Source organism: Bombyx mori, chromosome 11 (genome assembly GCF_030269925.1).
Source record: "Bombyx mori chromosome 11, ASM3026992v2".
Taxonomy (NCBI): Eukaryota; Metazoa; Arthropoda; class Insecta; order Lepidoptera; family Bombycidae; genus Bombyx; species Bombyx mori.
Genome location: NC_085117.1, coordinates 9218152 through 9241725, shown reverse-complemented (window position 1 = coordinate 9241725; position 23574 = coordinate 9218152). Strand labels below are relative to the sequence as shown.

Here is a 23574-nt window from a genome sequence, read left to right as displayed (position 1 = left end):
CACTATTATGATTGTATTTTATACTTCTATAATCACAAATTTCGCCAAGACTACACTATAAAAAATAATAACAAAGACAAACCATATTCTATTCTCAATTCGACAACAGACGTCAAGAACAAAAGTTTGACAATAAATAGTATGCATGCGTGTGTGCGTCAAATACATGGTATGTAGTGTGTGTAATGTTTTCTTTATTGATTTAAGGTATCTTTTATGCATTATTTAAAAAAAATATTAGCATTGTGCACTTCTTCTCTATATTCTCTATAAGTGTGGAAAATTTCATACTCCTCCGTCCGCGCAATTTTCTTAAAAAGGGATACAAAGTTTTTGCTTCACGTATTAATATATTGATATAACAAAATGAAGGGAGTTTATTCGGTTTTACATTTTCTAGTAAAACCAAACAGCTGTAATGGTCTGTTGAATGATTAAAAGTCTCCAAAGTTCATTGATATCACTACGTGAATTCCTATACTCAGCTTAAAATAAAAACCCGTAGTCACGATTCCATTGGAATAACAACTATTTTACCCTTCAAACTGGCACGCACCGCTGCTTAGCGACGCAAATAGGTACGACTGTGTTTATAAACAGACAAATAGAACTTCCTAATCACAAAGCCATTGTAAAGAACACTCGCTGCGGACATGCAGTCAAAATAAATACAGGTTAAACGAAGGCACGATGCCCGAAGCTCGTGACAAGCTCGCTTCGGCTTTTGACAAGAGTAAATAAACGCAAAAAGCGGTAAATGTTTACACGCCGATCATCAGAACAAACGAGAAACATTTTGCTTTATTTTTTGTTACGTATCGCTCCGATTTTAACATTGTATAACTTTGCATTTATTTATTCATATGACTTTAACTGCACGAGCGTAAATGTAACGCAATTAACAATTAAATGTATCTGACCCGTGTTCACGCACGATGCTATCCCACTGAGTTTCTAGCCTAGTTTTCTAGTCTAGTGGGTCGCGATTACGATCCGTTAGTAGATTCTGTGAATCATTGCTCTTGCTAGGGCTAGTATTAGCAAATTATCTGAGGTTGAGCCCATGAGCTCACCTACTCGTACGGGCGTAGCCCCTTAAGCTACCGACGAATACGTAGAGGAAAAAAGCATGATGTTCATGATTTAATAACATCGTCCAGACAACTTATAAAGCGAAACTACCTAAGGCACCCTACCGTGTTGTGAGTGCAGACGGTCAGTTAACCTATTTCTGCCACAAAGCAGGCAATAATTTGGGTTTAAAAGATCGTACAGCTGGTATAAAACTTTAATTGAGACGACAGCGGTCATGTCTCAGCTAGTTGTGATATTTTTGGGCTCTTAAGGAAAGTTAAAAAATTACTATCAGGTGGATCGGTAACTCGTTTACCTACCGATCTAAGACAATAAAAAGTACTAGGTAACAATAATACGCTGATAACAATATATTAGAGAAAATACATTAAAATACTCAAATCGTAATCGGAAAATATACTTTCGTAAACAAAACAACGAAATTATCCGAGTATCGAGTAAATCTCCGAGTTCGTAAACTTATTTTGAATTTACATTAAGTCTTGGGTAACTTTGATAACTTAATTTCATAAGATGTATGGGTTCTTGATTCATTTTAACTTGTTACCGAGCGGGATTATATTCGCGGCATCACTTCACAATCCAGAACGTTTAGACAGAGGGGCTTAAATCTCTGGAAGTATTTATTCGCTTGAACATGATAAGCATAACCACTTGTCACACGATTCAATACACTTAAGAAAATTATCACAACGAACGAAGGCAATTTGCATAATAATTATACTATTGGCAAATATAACAAGTCCTGCTTGGTGGTATATATTACATAATTACATAATTAAGAGATTTATAAAAAAAAATCGTTTCATAAAATTATAGCAGACAAAGTTCTTTTCTTATTTATACATGCTAAATACTATATGAATGTAGATGCTTATGGCCAACTCGGTGTTAAGTGATTTAAGAAACCCATAGACGTCATAAGGTAAATACTCACTCACCATAAGACATGAGGAACGCATTATTGCTTAGCCGTAGAATTAGGCAGCGTAGCTTTACCCGTACGGGCTCACAAGACGTCCTAACAACGGAAAAGCAGATAATTGACAAATTTTCCTGCTATAATGTTTGTGTAGTAAAATCATTATGTCGCATCAGATAGTAAAATAATTATGTAAGTACAATTTTATTATCATATCTTTACGTCTTGTAAGCAAAATTCATAACATTAAGATAAGTTAAATTCGGGGATAATGACTATGATGAAATGCAGTTGGCAACTTGATTGTTCTTCTGGCGTTGCCAATGTTTACGTGTCCATAGGCAAGAGTAAATTCGATCGTAATTTAAAAAAAAAGTTTCTTCCCATCTCCGTGTTAGTACAAGAAACCCAAATAAAGATAAGGTCAAAGCGAACATGCAACGCTATTTTGTATGCAAACGTGTTATTGTTTCGCTTTACAATCCCTTAGGGTTGTACGAAACGTCGTGAATAAATAAACGAGTAATCTGGCTGTTTGCACTGGACTGGACGTGGGCAGCTCATCGCTGTAAAGATAACACAATATTATGACGTTCGTGTTTGTTTTTACAAAGTATTTTATAGATTAACGTGTTATGAATTGAGAGAACGCAATATATCTTGAGTATTGTTACGCGCTGGGGCTCGGGATAACTAAAAATTCTATCGAATTATACATTAATAACTGTATTAGCACTTAGAACACTTTAAATTTCTTAATTCACTTCTTCCGCTTCGCTTCTTCAGGTGATCTGTTCGCTGTTTCGCTTCGAGCAGTTCCGATTACTAACTCTGCGTGCCATCTCTGCAACGCTTTTATAGTCGATACGACATCCCTAGAATCGTCGAGAACATTCCTCACAAGTCGAGTACATTCGATATGTGTTTCGTACTTCTCGAGCGTTCTAGATGTTACTAGATCCTTCGATATCCGTTCGGCTATTCGGCAATAGATGGCGTTACTCTTACCGCCGTAACAGTATTATTATTCCCATAAATTTTGAAATTAGTAAACTTTCGGCATATATCGTTACTGTAATTGTTTAGTTTCTGATTGTCAAAATGTCAGCGAGCGACGTCTACCATGACACCAATGCTCTTTCAAATCCAGCCGTCAAGAGCAATGCGCCGATTTTATATTTCTCTTATACTCGTAGTAAGTCTTTAATTTGTCACATAAGGGTACAATAAATACAGTCTACGCACAAATACAACAACGCAACGTACATATCTATGTGGTATATTTCTGGAATTTCTCCAATCTTTTCGAACATTTCGCAGAAATGAAGATTACTCTTAGCCCTAGGCGATGTTATTATAGCTACACGTCACATCAAAAGTAACATATGTAATTTCGTCAATTTTCGTAAGTAGTAATAAAGTAATGCCTATTAATGTGTTTCATTTAGACCGATCGCGCTTTGAACGTTATTCAAACGAAAATTTAAAAAATTAATATACCTGCAAATGTCATTGAACCCAAAATCCATTTGCTATGGAATACTCCTTACATGTATATGCCGCTACTTACAGCTTACAGAAATAAAAATATTATAATTAAATGTCCTCTAATAGAACAAGCTTACTTATCAAATAATGTTCAGACATATATCTGCGCACGGAAATTGTCTTAGTATAGAAGCAGAATACATCACACATTAATATTCTTTGATGAATTGCTAAAATCTTATTCAAACGATCCATATCTTGCATAATTAAATCTTGCTTTGTCCTCAGCGACTTCGCGTAACATAATTATAAGGCCGTTCCGACTCATGTTGACATTTCTCTTGTGGCGTAAGGCCTGTGTCACACAGGCTTATCCAATACATAACGTTTCTTGTACAAATAACAGGTATATTTCTTTTTTTTATATAGGGTACGGATCAAATGAAAGCACAACTCTATTGATTCATAACTAAAAAATGCTTCTAATGCAATGCTGTAATCACTGCAAACCGATTTGACGGTGAGTGCCTTCGTGCAAGTTCTTAAGAAACGTTTTTGGGATAACTTGTCTTTTTAATATTGATGTGAGGGTAGCTTTACCCTAACCCCCGACCTTAATAATAACGTAAATCGCTGATTGATATCCGTTATCCCAGAGGGTTTCGCCAGTTGTACGGTAATTAATGGTACATAGCGCTTTTGTGCTCAATTTCGATCCCGGCGACTAATTCCGCCCGACATTTGGTCGTAGGAATTGTTGTGTGTAAAGGAACGCTTGATGCGGAAACCTTGCTGTACAAGATCCTTGTGGTAATTATTATAATGAACGTTACTGTGCCCTGAATAATTGAAGAATATATGCTAGACGTATAATTCGAAATTTACTAAATAAGTGATAATTTGACTCAAAAAACTAATGGGAATGTATGTACTATGGTTTTTAAATTACTATTACGCGCATACTAAATAAAGTGAGTAAAAACGTAAATATAATAATTCGAAAACCGAGCTCAAAGATTATTAATATTAGGAGAGGTATGTATATGTCCAGCATTGGAACTTTTTTTTTTTTTTTTCTTTCTTAGATGGGTGGACGAGCTCACAGCCCACCTGGAGCTAAGTGGTTACTGGAGCCCATAGACATCTACAACGTAAATGCGCCACCCACCTTGAGACCTAAGTTCTTAGGTCTCAGTATAGTTACAACGGCTGCCCTGCCCTTCAAACCGAAACGCATTACTGCTTCACTGCAGAAATAGGCGGGGCGGTGGTACCTACCCGCGCGGACTCACAAGAGGTCCTACCACCAGTAGAAAACCAATGGAGCTATGGAGCTATTAACCAAAAGGTATGCAAACATATGTATATTCCGCTTTGAGAGTACAGGATAATATTAGTTATAATGTAATTGAAGCTTCAGTCCTGTCACTTCACGTTGACGTAATTATGGGCTTCACTTACCACTTAAATATCAGGTGGAATGAATTTTCCTATGTCCTTTTGAAAATAATAAAAAAATTGTCAGTTTACATTTAATTCTGCATAACGATAAAAAGGAAATAATTTTTCACGCATTTTCATAAATCACCGTCGGATACCCAAAAATGTTCAAACTCGTTTGCGCTCTGTCGTGAATTAATTTTCATTAGAGGTTAGAAGGTGCCGTATATTATTGTGGAACAATGTGAATTTGGATTGTTGCCAGATAATTCGAAAAGTTCCTTAATTCGGTCATGTAGCCTGTCGTCTAACGCTATAGCACAGATTTAATTACCCTTAATTATTCAAAAGCTCAATAATCTCATCGCTATACTGGTAGGCATTTTGAAAAGTAGCAATTAATATGAATTTAACCTACACTTATTGATCAATTGATGATATAAAAAAAACAAGTTGGATATTCAGTCGGGTTCTCTAATCCAATACACAACTATAAGACTTATTGAAATAGAAGTGGCGACTGACTTGTATTTGAAATCGGTAAAACTAGAGCATAGTTTTCCATTTCGTAGTGCCCATTATATACCCGCACGTTTATACGAAAAACGATAATCCTTCTAGCAAGTGGAAAGAGACGTATACTCCTCAGTTTCAGGAGAGCATTTTGCGGTATGTAGCGACATGGATCGCCCCCTGGAATGTTGGTGTCCTTTGATGGCAATTAAACATTTTTCATTAAATTTTTATGAGTTTTTTTTTTGAGAGAAAAAGAGTTTGGGACAGATACAATATGTGTGAATGTGTAACATTCATTAATCGAACCGACTATAGAACAATTACGTTTTTACGGCAATTACAGCACCCGTCAGGACGAAAGACGACTTGTCAGTATTAATCATACATACATTCTCGTAATGCAAAGGCGCGGTCATAATAACAAGGAAATTTACTACACAGTAAAACATTTATGTCCCGCGTTTCGTGAAAAATGACAGAAAATTTAATACACCAATATGTAATGCATCCAGCGGCTATGAAACGGCTGTAATCATAAAACGCGATCATTTTGTGTACACGACACTGCTCCCCTAAGTATTCATGATATAAAGGTAAAATGGTTACTTGACGTGGCTTATATATTCTTAATACATTATAACTGTTACCTTGTATGACATTTGGAATACTCGGGACTGAAATTATCTACATATATTATCCATATATTAATACGGGAAGCAAAAACTTTGTATCCCTTTTTACGAAAATTGCGCGGACGGAGGAGTATGAAATTTTCCACACTTATGGAGAATATAGAGAAGAAGTGCACAATGCTAATATTTTTTTTAAATAATGACTAAAAGATACATTAAATCAATAAAGAAAACATTACACACACTACATACCATGTATTTGACGCACACACGCATGCATACTATTTATTGTCAAACTTTTGTTCTTGACGTCTGTTGTCAAATTGAGAATAGAATATGGTTTGTCTCTGTTAATATTTTTTATAGTGTAGTCTTGGCGAAATTTGTGATTATAGAAGTATAAAATACAATCATAATAGTGTACAAACTTACAATTCCAATTAATTATAGTCGAATTTCGACTACTGCGGGACTTCTAGTAAGGATTAGTACGTATACTGTACAGTCCTTTTAACAAAAAGTAAGGTTGCCGACTAACCACATATGTCATGCGCAATTGTTGAAATTTCGGTACAGGTTATATTGTATACGTTTGAACAGGAAACAAACAAACGATCCAAACTTTTAATGAAACATTCATGTTTAACCCAATTCGCATTTTGTAACTGAATGATTGTGTCGCATTCAATATTTGTACGGAATTATTAAAAAAAAAAGCGAGGATGGGAATTTAAGCAATAAAATTAGTGTGGCGCCCCGTGGTCTTTTAGAGTCCCTTTACGAGGGAAGTAGCAACACACCCGTAACCACCCTCTGACCTACTTATTCTTAGTAAGGCATCTGTATACACAGATAGACCGTACCGACCGATCATACTTAATGATCTTTTTTTTTATTGCTTAGATAGGTGGACGAGCTCACAGCCCACCTGGTGTTAAGTGGTTACTGGAGCCCATAGAGATCTACGACGTGCATTTACCATGCCACCCTTGAGATATAAGTTCTAAGGTCTCAAGTATAGTTACAACGGCTACAAATGCATTACTGCTTCACGGCAGAAATAGGCAGGGTGGTGGTACCTACCCGCGCGGACTCACAAGAGGTCCTACCACCAGTAAAAACTAAATAATCATTTACAATTTGACAAGAGAATATGACATCCGAATCAAATGCAAACAAGTTTTAAGTAAACGGCAGTCATCGATTAACATTCACCGTTAATTCTTCCATTTCCTCGTTAATCTAAAAGATAAATTGTGTTCGTGATCGATTTGTTCCGTCATCTACGGATTTGTTGTTCGGGAATGATTTATTCGTTTCGCGTTCGCATTGACGTACCTACCCGTCGCGATATCGAACCTTTGTAACGCTAACACGCTTCCTCGAGTGCTCCTCGAATATTGGAATACCGATGCCGCTCAAAACGATTTCTTCAAACGGCGTCGTTCCAAAGTAACATTTTTATTATTTCGTTCATTAATTTGCTCACTAAGTGCTTGCTGGAGACATTCCACGAGGATCCTCATTCTGTCAATCGCGAAGCTCTCAGTGGTTGTTTGCATTGCAAAGCAACAACGTTCGTATCGCGAATGCTATAAGTAGGTAGAAGCCATGTAAATTTGCTACGTTTAAATTCGAGCATGAAATGTAAAAGGGGAGCCGAGGAAATTGTCAAAAAACATTAAATTGCCTCTCAAACAAAATTTATAAAGGAAACATTAGAAAATATTATATTGCTCAAGTTATTTACGCAAACGAATATTATTTAATGTTTTCGAGGGTGGGTGGCTTCTCTGTGAGCGTTCTTCAAGTGAGTTTACGCTTGAGGGGGATTTGTTATGCAAAAAAGAACCACATGAGTTTGCTTGTTAGTTGATTGACGTTTTAGGTTTTGAATTTATTTTAAAAAGAAATAAGACTTATGTAATGGGTCAAATGTTATGCCGTTTTGACACGTTTATATTTTGTTGTAGAGTGGAGCGAAGGTGGCAACGGTGAATACCGTGTCCGAAGACAGTTGTCGGTCTCTTCAGATTCGAAGCTCCTGGACGAAGGTGCGAGGGAGGAGGCGCGAGTTGTCATGAGGCCGAAGCGACCTCCCAGACCCAAGAGTGAAGCGTTCCTCGGGCCTCACGAGCAGTCCAGTAGACGCACCAAGCGATTTAGTGCCTTTGGGGTTAGTAGCATTCCTACATCCATCACGATTTCAACATATTTATTTATTAATTGCGCAGACGGATGAACGAGCCCACGACCCACGTATCAAGTCGGAGTCCATACACATAATAACCTGAATGCCACCACAGACCTTGAGACTTGAGGTCTATTATCTCAATTGTATAGTAATTACGCAAATTACAATATAGCAAAGCACGTACCTCTGCTGCATCCCAATCATTCAATCTTAATAGACACTTATATTACGTAATTCATTAATTCAGTAATCCCTATTTGAATTCCTCTTCCAATTATCTTAAACTTTTGATTCAAACATGTAATTTGAAAATAAATTATTACAAAAGGAGTATAAAAAAGTAGAACACTTGACAAAGTCTTCGAGGAGTGTTTAAAACTCCGTTGTGAATTGTTTCTTTGTGATTTATTCAAAAATTCATATTGAACAAACACAATTGGAGATTTTTTCTTTTTTCTTTATTAATCAACTAAATGGTCCCGATATTGGCATACCTGAAAATATAATACAAAATGCCAATATTATTTGTTCATAGAAACAAAATTGGAAATTGAAAACAAAAACAAAATTAGAAAAAAAAAAAGGAAAAACAGAAAAGAAAAATAATAATAAAGAAACTTAGAAATAATCCGTATAAAGTTCCTGTCAACAAAATTATACTTCAATAGCTTTAGCCCGCAACTTCGTCCGCGTGAAATAGTTCACAAATAATGCTTTATTTTGGAACAAATTTGTTTAACATAAAAAACGTTATAGTGAGCCAATCTTTATATAGACATTATTATGCTGTCGCGCACTTTTTTTAAGATCTTTTAAAGGCGAACAATTCTGTCATACATTATTTTAGCGAAACTTTAACCGTTTCTGCAGCGCACGCAGCGGAAGCTCTCAAAAGGGAAAAAAACCCGATTTTGAAACATTATTTATTGGTGCTCCGCTTGTATTGGTCTTAGCGTGATGTTATATAGTCTTTTTTTTTTTTATTGCTAGATGGTTGGACGAGCTCACAGCCCACCTGGTGTTAAGTGGTTACTGGAGCCCATAGACATCTACGACGTAAATGCGCCACCCACCTTGAGATATAAGTTCTAAGGTCTCAAGTATAGCCTTATAGCCTTCCTCGATAAATAGGCTATCTAACACTGAAAGAATTTTTCAAATCGGACCAGTAGTTCGTGAGATTAGCGCGTTCAAACAAACAAACTCTTCAGCTTTATAATATTAGTATAGATATCCAGGAAATTGATATAAGCGTAAGTCCAGTATGTTTACAATTTGAGTGTAATTTTATCATATTTCAAATAGACCTGACGCCAACTTGACCGTTATTCTTATTACGTTTTATTTTGGGAAAACGAGACGTAATATAAATAAAAGAAGTGATATAAATCCCTCATTGGTCCTCGGCGTTGCGTCGAGCCGCGCAGTATTGTTAGTTTACAAATGAGGCGAACGGAGTCACCGCGACGTTGACGGATGACGCGGGACGGGAAAGGCAATCCTCAGCCATCGCAAGGACGTGCTACAAATTAAGATATTACGGACCGCTTTATTATTTCTTGGCAAATGGCTTGTGGTTGCTGACTGTTCAACTTCGTTGACGTCAAGAATCTTTGATGGCATTCTACGTCATACCATTTAAACTAACAATTGCGCCCTCGTTAATTTATTAGAGACTATAATAGGCTAAGCTTAATGATACTTTAATTGAATACTCATACTGTTTTTTAAATCCGCTAACAACGTCCTATGCCTTTTGTAACATAGTTCTGTTATTGATTTTGTATGGCGGATATGAACATTGACGTCATTGTTCAATGTAATATGCTCTGTCCAGCATTAAATGAAAACTTTCGTTATACCCTTGTTATTACTGAAGAGAACTTTAATTTGTTTTCGTTGATATATTTATGCTTAGCCTTTCATGAGACAAAAATATCAGTTTAAATTTTCAGTTGTAAATAGATTCGTCTGAAGAAAACGCGGGCGTATTGATTAAAACCAGAACATCAGAGTGCAATTGAAAGAAGTTTAACGTTTGTTTATTAAAACCCGGAAAGTATCACACCGAACCGCATGCATCGGCAGACGAACCGGCGGAGAACGCATTAGTCAAGTCAAATATTTAGACGGCACATACGCGGCTCGAGAGTGCCCGAAGAAAGCGAAACGATGTAGCTCCACCGAACAGACGATACTTTATAAACTAATCGGTATATACTGCCTCGGGTGACTGTGGCTAAATTCGAAACTCGAATATTTTGACTAGCGTGTTGTGCGATTCGGGCTGTGCCCGCGACACATCTCTATATTCTATTTCGAGTTGCGTTCACGTCATAATTTTCCACTGTTTTCATTTTAAACCAAGTTGGTTGTCACACTAAAGATGTGGAACGTTTATTCTTAATTTGAATCTTTTTTTTTTTTTTCGAAAAGCTTAATAGGATTCTAGTTGAAATCGTCAAAGCTAATAATAGAATTAAGTAGGGTATGTTGTGAGCTCAAACTGTCTGCCTTGTTTCGACTTTTTTCCCCTACCTATTCGCTGGTAGCCTTAGGGGATATTCCAGCTATCAACCTGAGAGAATTTGCTAACACTAGCTCTAGCAAGAGCCGTGCTTCGCAGAATCTACCACCGGATCGGAATCGCGACTCACTGAGAAGATCCGGCGAGAACCTCAGTGGGCGGCTAACTTTTTATTAGGAGAAGAAAAGCCGTCATACTAATGGGCGGCGCCTTTTTTAATATAATATTTATAACTCCTAGTAACCTCTGAACTCCAGATAAATGCTGAACTTATTTACCCACCCACGTTATTGAAAATAGTTTTTCTTGCGATGATCGAAATTTTGCGTTTCATTGCGGCACTCTTAGTACGCGTTTAAACAGCGGAGGTACGTTAATAAATTTACATTAAAGATTGTTTTTTTTTGTTAACAGGGTGACTCTCCGTTCGGTAAATCCGAAGCTTACATTAAACTGGAGCAGCTCGGTGAGGGTTCCTACGCTACAGTATATAAAGGTTATAGCAAGTAAGTTTATTATTTTCATATATATCTTGTTTTTTAGCTTAGCTTACACTGGCTTCGACGAATATCCAGTCAAACATTCACAGATAAAACGGAGTTCGGTGCTTGTAAATCATCAAACATCTTATATTTAAATTTTTTTATTGTTTAGCTGGGTGGACGAGCTCACAGCCCACCTGGTGTTAAGTGGTTACTGGAGTCCATAGATAGTAAATGCCGCCACCTTGAGATATAAGTTCTAAATCTCAGTTTTTACAGTATAACGGCAGCCCCGCTCTTCAGACCGAAACGCATTATTGCTTCACGGCAGATGTAGGCAGGGTGGTGGTACGTTCCCGTGCGGACTCACAAGAAGACCTACCACCAGTAAAAATAATATTCATAGCTCAAAATAGTTAAAATAATACTCAGTACTCATAGCTGGTCTCGCTAGGCTTCCTGAAACATAAGGTCCCCAAATTGAAAGCCATCACTGTACCGGGGCAGCAATAGTTTGAACTAAGCTTATCGGTGCCTGCTCGTACTTTATTGTAGAACATTTCCTTGAGTAAAGTGCAAAAACCCGTGATCGAAAAGGTCGTAATACTCTGACACACATTTTTTTTTTGTTATGGGCGTTTATATACCGTTAGGCCACGTGTGGGTCAATAAATGGGCCAGTTAGCGTTAGTGGTTAGCAAAGTTATCAAATTCACCACAAAGTGCTTATCATAGCTACTGTCCACTGGTAGTACCGAAAGGTATGACTGCTTCGCGGGAGAAACGGGGAGAAATAGGGGAACCCCCCACTGCGAGTTAAATACTAACACTTAAAATACTAAAACTATCTAAAAAAACTACTAAAATACTACCAGTTAAAGTAGTAAAGAATGTGTAAACAACTTCATTGGTCAAGTATTCGATAAGAACTTGAAACGAATTAATCAGACTACAAAACATTTGCGTGCCTGTGTAAGTTTCACACATGCAATACATCATTTAAAACAAAATAATTGGCGTAAACTTTTAATTATGCACTGAATAAATTTCAAACGAACGAAATAGTAATTATGATATGTATTTATTAACTTATTAAACGAATTTCATTCTTGAACTGACCTGTTTAAAGTTTAAATCAAATTGTCGAAACTCGCTGCGGTTTCACAGAGTGAGGTCAGGTCGAGTGGACGATTTTACCGTTCACTTTTCGAGAATTTTGTATTTCAATTACTTCATCCACTTTGGCTTTACCGGTAATTATGGTTCAGATGCATTCTTTGAAACTTTAGAGGTAAATGATTTATATATTACGTTGTTACGACTAAGACATTTTTTACTTTCAAATACTTTTACTTTACGAATATGTGTTACGAATATCTGTAAGATTTATATATCGAATGCGAGACATTTGTCGGTCGTGATTCAGAGAGGAAACTTGATGAATCTCGCCTTGTTTAATGAACGGTTGTATTGATGGCACGAACGATAGCTATCAATTACCGTCATTACGAATTGTCCGTATATAATATTGTTACAAAATTGTAGCAGAAACTGATGGTATATTTGCAAAAAATTTATGAACAAAACGTGTATCGATCGCTCTAATTTGTTTTTGTTTATTTGATTTTATATTTGTTCGTTCGAGTATCACGCACAACGATTGGATTTTGATATTTGTGAAACACTTTACTTCTGCAAGTCAATAATAATAATTATTAATAATTTATAATAATAATAATCATTATTATTTCAAAAGTCATCGTAGATAAAAGAATCAGGTCCCAGGTTTACTAGGTTTACCGGATTTTCATTTTTGTGAAACACTTTACTTCTGCTAGTCAATAAAAATAATTATTTTTAATAATTTATAATAATTATTATTATTTCAAAAGGCATCGTGGCCAAAAATTCAAGGTACCAGGTTTACTCGTATCAAGCGAAAACCTCTAGAAGTTGCGTCATTAAACCGATTCCGGCAATTTCACTTCAAGGTTTTCCCCAAGCGCGATGCTTAACGATTTTAAACCCAAACTAAAAACGCATCGATTGATTCTGAATATTTAAGTTTAGCTATTTGCTTATACAATAAATTGATATTTGTCTTCGTGTTCAGGCATAAGGGAAATATTTAGCAGGAAAAAAATACACTGTAAACTATAAATAGCTAGAACATCGCGAATGTCAAAATCATAACGCACGCTATTAAATTAATTCATTTGAATAATATTAGCCTAGAATTTAAAATTATGCAACAACATTCATGACTGCTCTCAGCTATTAGCTATTAACAATGCTACTGATAACGATGACAAATTAATGATACATCATCTCAAAACAAAAAGACAATAATGGTTAATGAGCCAGCAATGGAAATTAAACTTGATACAGGCAACCCGCATCGCGCAGTTACATTGACCTAGCGTGTCATCTGGTTTTTATTTGTGGTACATTGCTGCTATTTTACAAGTCAGTAATAATAAACATTTTAGTTCCTGTCATGGTTGCGTTAGTTACCGAAACCAGATCCCTTACTATAAGTGTACTTACTAATAAATGAACGAATCTAGACAATAAATATTCTGTATCGAGTTGATTTAAGTTTCGGAGCGACAATCTATCTTCGAGAAGTGTAAGTGGTGATAGTAATAATGAATCACTCGCTTCGGTTTGCCTTTTACGTTACACAACTTTCGATTTCAACGTGACAAATCCAATTTTCATTGATTCAACATCAAGATGAGAAACCCTAATTTCTTTTTAAAACAATTATAGCTTATGATTTTATGAAGAAAAAAAAAACACAGACACGGTTATTAAACAGGTAACGTTTTTTGTCAACAGTTTAACGCAACAAGTGGTAGCACTCAAAGAGATCAGACTGCAGGAGGAGGAAGGCGCGCCCTTCACCGCGATAAGGGAAGCCTCGCTCCTCAAAGAGTTGAAACACGCGAACATAGTCACGTTACACGATATAGTTCACACTAGGGAGACCCTGACGTTCGTCTTCGAGTTTGTGGTGAGTTAACAGGAACTTTTAATAACACACCTGTGCTGCGATTGGCCATAACAACAGATAATCTAGAAGACTGGTTCTCGTGTTACTGTGTATTAAAATTGAAGACATGAGTGGATGAAGGGGATATGATACGATTTGTTAATTTTGAGAAAACTGGCAACAAACTTTTGTTAGGTACTTGTACTTTTTCGTACGTAACTCCTTCATCACATGCAATTTCTGAAAATAGCCTTTAAACTAGGAGTTTTAAGGTCTAATATGGTTTTTAAGCACATAATACCTTCATTCCATGTAAAGCCTCAAAAATCTTAAAAATGGTACTTAACCCCCTCATCCACTCATGTCTTCAATTACAGGATGTCTGTTTTTAATTCTGGTGGAAAATTCTCTAGGATTTTTTTCCTAAATTGCAACAAATGTACTGATGGGAGTTTGCTGTACTGATGGGATGGACTGTCCATAGGATGATGCAGTACTAATAATTAAGTTGAAATTAAAATAAATTCTATATAGATCATCACATGTGATATTTGGAAATATTGATATGAAAATTTGGTGGAAAGGAATTTAATTCATTTCACAATGTCCGTGAAATAGGAGTGGGTAATATCGGTTTTGCCGCGTATCGAATCGTATCTATATATCGAGGATCAATATCGGATATTGAATCTATATATTTTCTGAATCTATATATTGATGGATGCTAGTAGATTTTCTCGATTCATGATATTTGAGATTTGAAACGATACGCTGATATAATATCGTAGTAGATATAGATTTAAGTCAACGTTACACGGTTGGTTTTCTGATATCAATTTATAATATGATCTTAAAGTAATAAAAAGAACATGAAAATAAAAATATCAAAAAAACTTTCCTTCATGCTTTTACCAGGCTTAGGACTGGCTACATTATTTTCAGTTTTTAGTATTTTGTGTCTTAATTTAAAATTACAAAATATACCAAAAGAGTGTAGATTTCAAAAGTTTAATACAAACACAAGAAATAAACTCAATTATTTGGATTCAACTAAAAATAGAAAAATGTGTACTTTAAAAATCAAACACAAAAAACTTTTAAGTATTTATAAACACTTGTCCAAAAATTCTAGTTCAAGGTCAAAGCGCGTGAAATTAAATTCAACGATGCAAATAGGCTATACTGCATTCAAGTTAGGGTCGAAAGTTGAAACTTCTTTCCTTAATTGTATCCTGCTGATACGCTAAGAATAATCTACAGACATATGGACTTAAATATAAGGTTTACAATTGTATGGATAATGCCTGTTTCTGTTTCATTCATCACATGATATCCCTATCGTGCGCTCACTCACTCTGGCCGATTCGATACGAACCAAACGAATATTGCTGATATTAACGAATCGGTACGATATGCCGATGCGCATCACATCGAGCAATATCGTGTATCGGCCGATATCGAAATATAGATTTCGATTCACGAATCGGTCCGATATGCCGATGCGCATCACATCGAGCAATATCGTGTATCGGCCGATATCGAAATATAGATTTCGATTCACGAATCGGTCCGATATGGCGATGCGCATCACATCGAGCAATAACGTGTATCGGCTGATATCGATATATAGATTTTGTGCGGGGCGATATCGGATTCAACGATATTGCTGCGATATATAGATATTGAATCTATATACGATTTATATCACCCACTCCTACCGTGAAATAATGTTAAAATAAAGTTTTTTTTGTTTCTGTTCTCATAAAAGGATACGGATCTTTCACAATACATGGAGAGGCATCCCGGAGGACTGAATCATCACAACGTTAGGCTATTCATGTTCCAACTGCTGAGGGGGCTCTCGTATTGTCATCGGAGAAGAGTATTGCACAGGTACAACAACCGTTTCTGTGTGTCGTCTACCCTCATCAGTGCCCACATATCAATTTTAAAACCTACCATACGATTTTGAACAGAAATACTATAATTACTGTTTTGATATCGAGTGTCTAATCGACAAAGAAGATGTATCTAGTAGAGTTTTAATTTGAGAGCTAATTATTTAAGTAGTAACTATTTTGTAAAAAGCAATTCAATAGTGTGTGCGTTGAAGAAAAATTTATAAGTATGTCATTCTTGGATGTTTAAAATTGTTATTGTCTGATTGTATAAAGCGGCTCCTGGCTTTATGTAATGTTTTGGAATTGATTTAAACTAAATTCGCGCATGTGAGCGCTTCACAGCGATAGTAATGCGCTTTCTCCATCAAGATTTGTTCCGATTTTCAGAAAATAATATATTTATGTATCTCCCTTTTAATTTAGGAGTAATTTTGTTCAAATAATTTAGTTTATGTAGTAATTATGTAGTGTTTGGTCATAGGAATTTCGCGGTATGCAAATAGGCATTCAATGGTCGGTTAATATTTTTTGAAGGTATTCTTTCCTCCTCAGCTCGGCTCGGCTGAAGGTATTAGCGGCTCAGTGTTCCCAAGTCGTCTAGTTTAATTAAACACACAAGAGTGTCTGTGAATTGTATATTATACCTCATGTCTTAATCTGGGTGGGGACATTCATGATGTAACCCATGTACGTTTTATAAGTCTTCGTTAGCGGTGCCATTCAAATAGAAAAGCAACTCAGACGTAAATTGCTTCATTATCCCTAAGAACGCATAAAGTACTGCGTCACTTTTATTCCTAATCGGGATATAGTCTTTTATCCCTAGTCCAGAACTTAAAAAGAGAATGGGACTCTTAAAATAATTTTCAGTATCTTAAACATATTGTGGTTCGGGTTCACGAAAACGTCCAAAATAACGTAATGATAAAGAATATCGTGGGATTAAATCCTAAAAATAATTATAATAACCGTTTATAAAGGCGGACTAATTGAATCGTGTATCACACTAGACTTATCTTCCCATAGCTTTTTATACTGATTGTCAACACAAAAGATACAAGTCGTGTACAATATAAACCATACCAAATTTTCCGTCTAGTTTGTTTAATGAACGAGATTTCGCTCCCAAATTACGTCTGGAAACTTCGGAACACGTACATTAAAACGTGACAGACAATCCAGTTGACAATGTAATTTCCACAGGGACGTGAAGCCGCAGAACCTGTTGATAAGCTCCCAGGGCGAGCTGAAGCTGGCCGACTTCGGTCTGGCGCGGGCCAAGTCGGTCCCGAGCCACACGTACTCGCACGAAGTGGTCACGCTATGGTATCGACCACCAGGTTCGTACAACTACAAATTCTATTCGTGCTCTATCTAGCTAGACAGACGCCCGGACAACGTGAATGCTACCTCACACGTTTAAGCGTAAGGTCGAAATTTCAATGGCGTCGTGTAACGTCCGCCCCGCCCTTCAGGTGACAAGGTTGTAGTATCCACCAGTGCGGACTCATAAAACGGACATTCAAATATATAACATGTATGCCGATTTTGACTTTTATCTGTGCATTATTGTACGTTAATCTCCACAATACTTAAAATGATTCCTCCTTTTCCTGATATAGGTTTCATACAGTTAATAAATAGTAATGAGCGCCAACCTTAAAACTCGGAGGATATCGTGAGACTACGTTCGTTTGTAATATCAAGAGTTATAGGGTAGTTATTAATAATAAAATAATAGGGACGTTTACAAAAAGATGTATTTTACTAAACGATAAACAACAGTTTAATGCGAATATTTTTTAGTCGAAACTTATAAACGTCACATTTAATTAGTTCAACGTCAAATCGTTTGTACAGAGCTGATAAACAATGACGTCACTGTACAGAATGTTAAACTACCCTCGGTCTAAATAGGTAGTTCAAAAAGATGTAACTTTGTTAATTCTGAGTTTTTTTTTTTCAAATTGTTTTGTTTTTGTTTTTTAATTACACATGTTGGTTTCGTCTCCAGACGTTTTATTAGGTAGCACGGAGTATTCGACGTCGCTGGACATGTGGGGCGTGGGCTGCATATTCGTGGAGATGATCTGCGGCGTGCCGACGTTTCCCGGCATCAGGGACACTCACGACCAGCTCGATAAAATATTCAAGGTATGCCCGTACGAGACCAACTTGTTTCCTTTGTTGCAATTCGGTACTAACCGGCGTGTACACCCCGACAGTGTTTCCCAAACTTTTTTGTGTCATGCCCCACTGTAACGTTTCTAAAAGTTTTAATACCCCTCACCTATAATGTTAATATTAAAAATTTGATTTATCCACTTTAGAAACATAAATGATAGCTTTTAGGAAGAAATCACTAGGAAATTGTTATCAAAACACAGTAAATATACAGTATTTCAAAACATTTATTAAAAAACTGAAATTCAAATTCAAAATAATTTTAATACAGATTTTCTATATTCATTTAGTGCGATTACCCCCCCCCTTAATTATCAAATTTCCTCCCTTGTGAGGCGTGGGGCCCCCGTTGAGAAACACCGCTCTATAATATCGGTATACTTGTATGAATTTTTTTTTTTTAATCTCGACTTCTAGGTTATAATTTTTTTAGATGAATTATTTAAATAAATCTCGTTTCCTCTTCTTCGCGTCGAACTGTAATGTTGAAGGTCGTGATCGTCGTGATGATGCCTGTCCTCATAAACCTCATCAATTTGTATCTATGTGTATCTATCAATACGAATTTGAAATGGTCATTTTGCAATCATGGATATTAGTCCTTTGATCTTGAGTGTTAAGGGTTTATACATACTATATTGTAGCGAAAATTATTTATTGCTTAGATAGTTGGACGAGCTCACAGCCCACCTGATGTTAAGTGGTTACTGGAGCCCATAGACATCTACAACGTAAATGCACCACCCACCTTGAGATATAAGTTGTAAGGTCTCAGTATAGTTACAACGGCTGCCCCACCCCTCAAACCGAAACGCATTACTGCTTCACGGCAGAAATAGGCAGAGCGGTGGTACCTACCCGCGCGGACTCACAAGAGGTCCACCAGTAATTTACTTCATGGAACGAGAATTTTGAATCGCTTTGAGAGACATAACGGGTAACGTTCGTTGTAGGTGGTGGGTACGCCCACGGAGGAGAGCTGGTCCGGCGTGTCCCGGCTGCCGGGCGCGCGCGTGCACCTGTCCCGCGGCCCCTCCCCCGCGCGCCCCCTCAGCGCGGCGTTCCCGCTGCTGCGCGAGGCGGGGCGCGACGCCGAGCGGCTGGCGGCGGCGCTGCTGCAGCCCGACCCCGCGCGGCGGCTGCCTGCGCACCGGGCCATACACCACGCCTACTTCGCATCCATACCGCCCAGGATACGGGACCTGCCCGACGGTACTTCCACCCTGCTCCACTCTTTACACTACGAGCATCCTTTAGTTATCTTCTAAGCATTCTTCATTAATGATACATTTGACTAGTTCTTACGAGTGTATTGTAAACAAGATCTTAACACGTTGACTGCCATGTAGGTCACCAGTTTCCTACGCGGCGCACTGAAGTAATTCTCTTCTCTATTCTTCTTATCTTCTTCCTGAGGCGCCGGATAGATACTGAGAATGAATCTATTTCTAAGAAACTTAAAAGACTAAACCATACATTAACCAACAAAAGAAGGCAATCCGGACGCTTTAGTAACAGAAATCGACATAATTAGTTCAGTGCGCCGCGTAGGGCACCGGTGACCTACACGGCAGTCAAAGGGTTAAGGAAACTCCTTCATGTCTACTTGACTAGTGCAACACTCTTCGCTGAAGCAGAGTTCATCTATACTATCTAGATGATACTAGGTGATGAAAAGTTTGTTTGACTCTGCTATTGCCGATGTCCGAAGGATTGTTCGTTCATCATACTTGGCTATTTAGAATCTTTTTTGTGTGTTCTAATTAATAACCAAAAGTGATGGATATTTTTCACGGAAAGTGCATTAAAAATGATAATATTGTTGCAGAGGTGTCGATCTTCACCGTGGAGGGCGTGTGCCTGCACGCGGAGGCCCGCCACGGCGCCGTCAAGTGAGCGCCCGCTGCAAGGGACGCTCCTATTCCTATAGTCTTAATTGCGTAACGGCACCGACGCGTCTCCGCGGACCAAACTCGGGTTAGTTCTCTCGTCTAGAATAAAAGTTGGGCATCGAATGCCCCCGCGGCGTCCCCCGCAGGCGCCCCCATCCGGACCCCCCCTCGGATCGCTCCCCGTGACTAGCGCTTGTTAAGCTTCCGACGGAATATCCATCCATTTAATTCAATTATTCTATGGTGACAAGGTAACAGTTAGGTGACGAGTGTGTGAATATATATATATACATAAATCTGTAAATGTATAATGAACGGAGCAGAGTGCCATTTTATATCTATAATCGAGAAGAGTATGACTTATAATTTAAAAAAATAAATAAAAAATATTTTTATTCTGTGAAAATACTTATACGCTCATAATTTTGGTATGAATTTTTAAAGATGTTTATTTATAATTCGCATTAGAGATTATTTGTCGTTCTGATGCACGCGATACGATAATGAAATTTTATCGATACTTCTTCCGAGATGACTATTCGATTTATCGATATCGATACGTGCGTATCGAATAGTTTCCGTATCGAGTATCGTTGTAATTAAACTTGTCTAATTGTAATTGCACGCATTCCATCCGCGCATCCATCATAAAGCTATGTTCAGTAATGCGAATGAGTGATACGACGTGAATTGATCCGTACAAACAAAATTGTTTAATAGCAAAAGACAGATCTCAAATTATTATCGGAGTGCGGGACCGTCCTACTGTAAATTATATAGTGATAGGTGATTCGATGACTTATTACTATAGTACTAGAGTTGTTTTTTTTTTATTATCTGTGGATGAGAAGGGTAGGAATGGACGTTAGGCTCCGTCTAGACTAAAAGATTAGTGAAATTAAACTGTTTAGCGAAACGTAGTGGTCCCTCGCGGCGTAAGGTTAGGGAAGCAATGTATGTAACTTGGAAGCACCGGCGCATTGGCAACTTGTATGAGAGAGTCCAGAGTAAATATCGATATCTCAAACATCTCGTCTCGATTAGATTTAGCTGATCGTCTGTGATTCGTAATAGTCTTAGCCGTATCGAAACTGTAGAACACCAATTTGTGCCAACGTTTATTATGAATGCTTAATGAAACAGCGTCTAATAGTGTTGTAGGTTTAAACTGTATTCTAGATTAAAACCAATTAGAGGCAATACCTTTGTAGACATCGGCTAGTGTGATGGGTAAATATTTTAATCATAAATGGTCCTTAAACGCACATTTTATCGATATTCGTACGCAATATTAGTAATATTAATTCGAGAACTACACTAAATATGTCGTAATATCACTGCCAATAAAATCGATTATTTGAAAATGAAATCGATTATTATTAGTATCGAGTTGTCAGTGTGCACGGGTACTAATAGTGAGCGTAGAACAACTTAGGTAGCCACCTTTGTGTACCGAGCTTTAGTACATTTTAATTCGATGATGAAGGCGGCACTTGTTCGTGCTATTGAGTTACTGGTGTTTGATTGTACTGTGGTCACATCGGTACCATCGTTAATAACAGATTTCGACCTCATATCTCAAAGTAGATTTCACGTTGAGTTGTCCGTGGGCCGCGGCGGTAACCACGAGTGGGCCGTGAGCTCGTTCACCGATCTAAACAATGTTTTAAGCAACTAATTTATTTGACTTTATACAAAGTAAATAATTGCTTTTTTTTTTGTTTCTTTCATGTTACTGCAGCGGTAATATTTAATTGTAAAATGATTGTAAATTTTTAGTACTTTGCCAGTAAAAACTGTAATTACTATTAATCGTCAACATAATACTATAATAACAACGCTAAAATTGGTTAAAAAAAATAAAAAATTGAAACTAAGTGCCGCCATTATCATTCATACGATTGTAGATAAATGTAATTAAATTAATCAATACGTTTCCGAACACCAAACACTTAGTACATAAAAATTGTAAATGTTTAAATGTGAAAATTGACGCATAATTTTCATTTTGTTTGGATTGTAAATGATTTGTTGAGTTTGTCTGTATGTTGTTTCGAGTCGGGGTCTCGGTTCTCGGGCACAAGTGTAGAAGATCATCTGCGTAGAAAATCTTCTGCGTAGAGCATCTTCTGCGTAGAAGATAAAACATTATTAGTTCGATCGGTCGGCACGCGTTAGATGAGTTCCAATTTGAATCCGAGGCCTCGATTCTATTGAAATTATAAATATTTGGAAAGTGAATACGTTAAATCACCCGTTGAAGAGAGGCACCTAACGCACGAAGCGTAAAGTTTACTGTAACACATTATTGTTAGGGATATGTTAGAAAAAAATCGGAGCATTTATAAACGAAACATGATTATAATTCTGTTACTACTGAAATTATGTTTAATTTTACATTTTTATGTGCCGATCCAAGTTTAATGTTTATATAATCGTGACGAAAGGACACGACGCATTGAGATTAAACTCTGTTCATTTTGTTGTTCGTGCCATTCTTCAAACGTGGCTTGGAAAGAGTCCCCGACGGTAGGACGGGACGGGACGGTGAGGGCGGCCACTTTTAGTCGGATGGGCCGTCTGCCAATCCGTTTGCGTGTTCAACTCTTTGAGAGTCCGACATGTAAATATTTGTAATCGTTTAGTTTAATTTTGTTTTATTTAGTTTCCTTTCAGTCTCACATAAGTTGCCATGCTGTTTAAATGATTCATAATAGTAATAGCTCAGTCAAGATTTATGTTTTCTTTTCAATATTCGTAGAATAATAAATAAATGAATAATGAATACATTGCTTATTACGAATTCAATTTTTTTTTAGTGATTATTATTTTTTGTATTGTGTATAAACAATGTGCTTTTAATCATTGAAATGAATGTAAATATGATAATTGAACTGATAATAATAAAAGTTTTTATTTCTTAATGACTTTGTTGTTTTATTGTTTTAAGCTATATGTACAGCGCAACCTCGATATAACAAATCGATATATCAAAAACAAGTGAATATTCGTTATATCAAAAATAATTCGGTAAACTGAGGTTTGTTATATTAAGGTTAGGTTGGTCTACCATTTGTTATAACGAGGTAAAAAAAAAAGTTTTATTCACCTAAACATTACGTACTCAGCTTGTTATAGCGAACAACTTCTAGTAATAAATGATAACACATTTTTATCAAATTACAGTATGTTCTTTCTATTTAAAACGAAATAAACAAATATATAGGTAACTATTTTATTTCGTTTTCATTTCATTTCATGCCATGTTTAATTTTAACCAACTTTATTTCATTTCATAATATCATT

The 23574-nt window shown here is 36.8% G+C and overlaps 1 protein-coding gene across 5 annotated transcripts in view; it reads left to right on the top strand.

The window, feature by feature from the left end:
- Positions 1–23195, top strand: part of LOC101741505 (cyclin-dependent kinase 14) — an 83841-nt gene extending 60646 nt beyond the window's left edge. For all 5 annotated transcript variants that reach the window (XM_038013646.2, XM_062671089.1, XM_038013648.2 and 2 more), the window contains 8 exons: positions 8067–8269; positions 11229–11320; positions 14138–14312; positions 16060–16184; positions 17396–17532; positions 18207–18346; positions 19330–19588; positions 20205–23195. In XM_038013646.2, the coding sequence (XP_037869574.1) occupies positions 8067–8269; positions 11229–11320; positions 14138–14312; positions 16060–16184; positions 17396–17532; positions 18207–18346; positions 19330–19588; positions 20205–20272 (1199 nt within the window). In that variant the 3' untranslated portion in view covers positions 20273–23195. The remainder of the gene's footprint in view (positions 1–8066; positions 8270–11228; positions 11321–14137; positions 14313–16059; positions 16185–17395; positions 17533–18206; positions 18347–19329; positions 19589–20204) is intronic.
- The last annotated feature ends 379 nt before the right edge of the window (positions 23196–23574 follow it).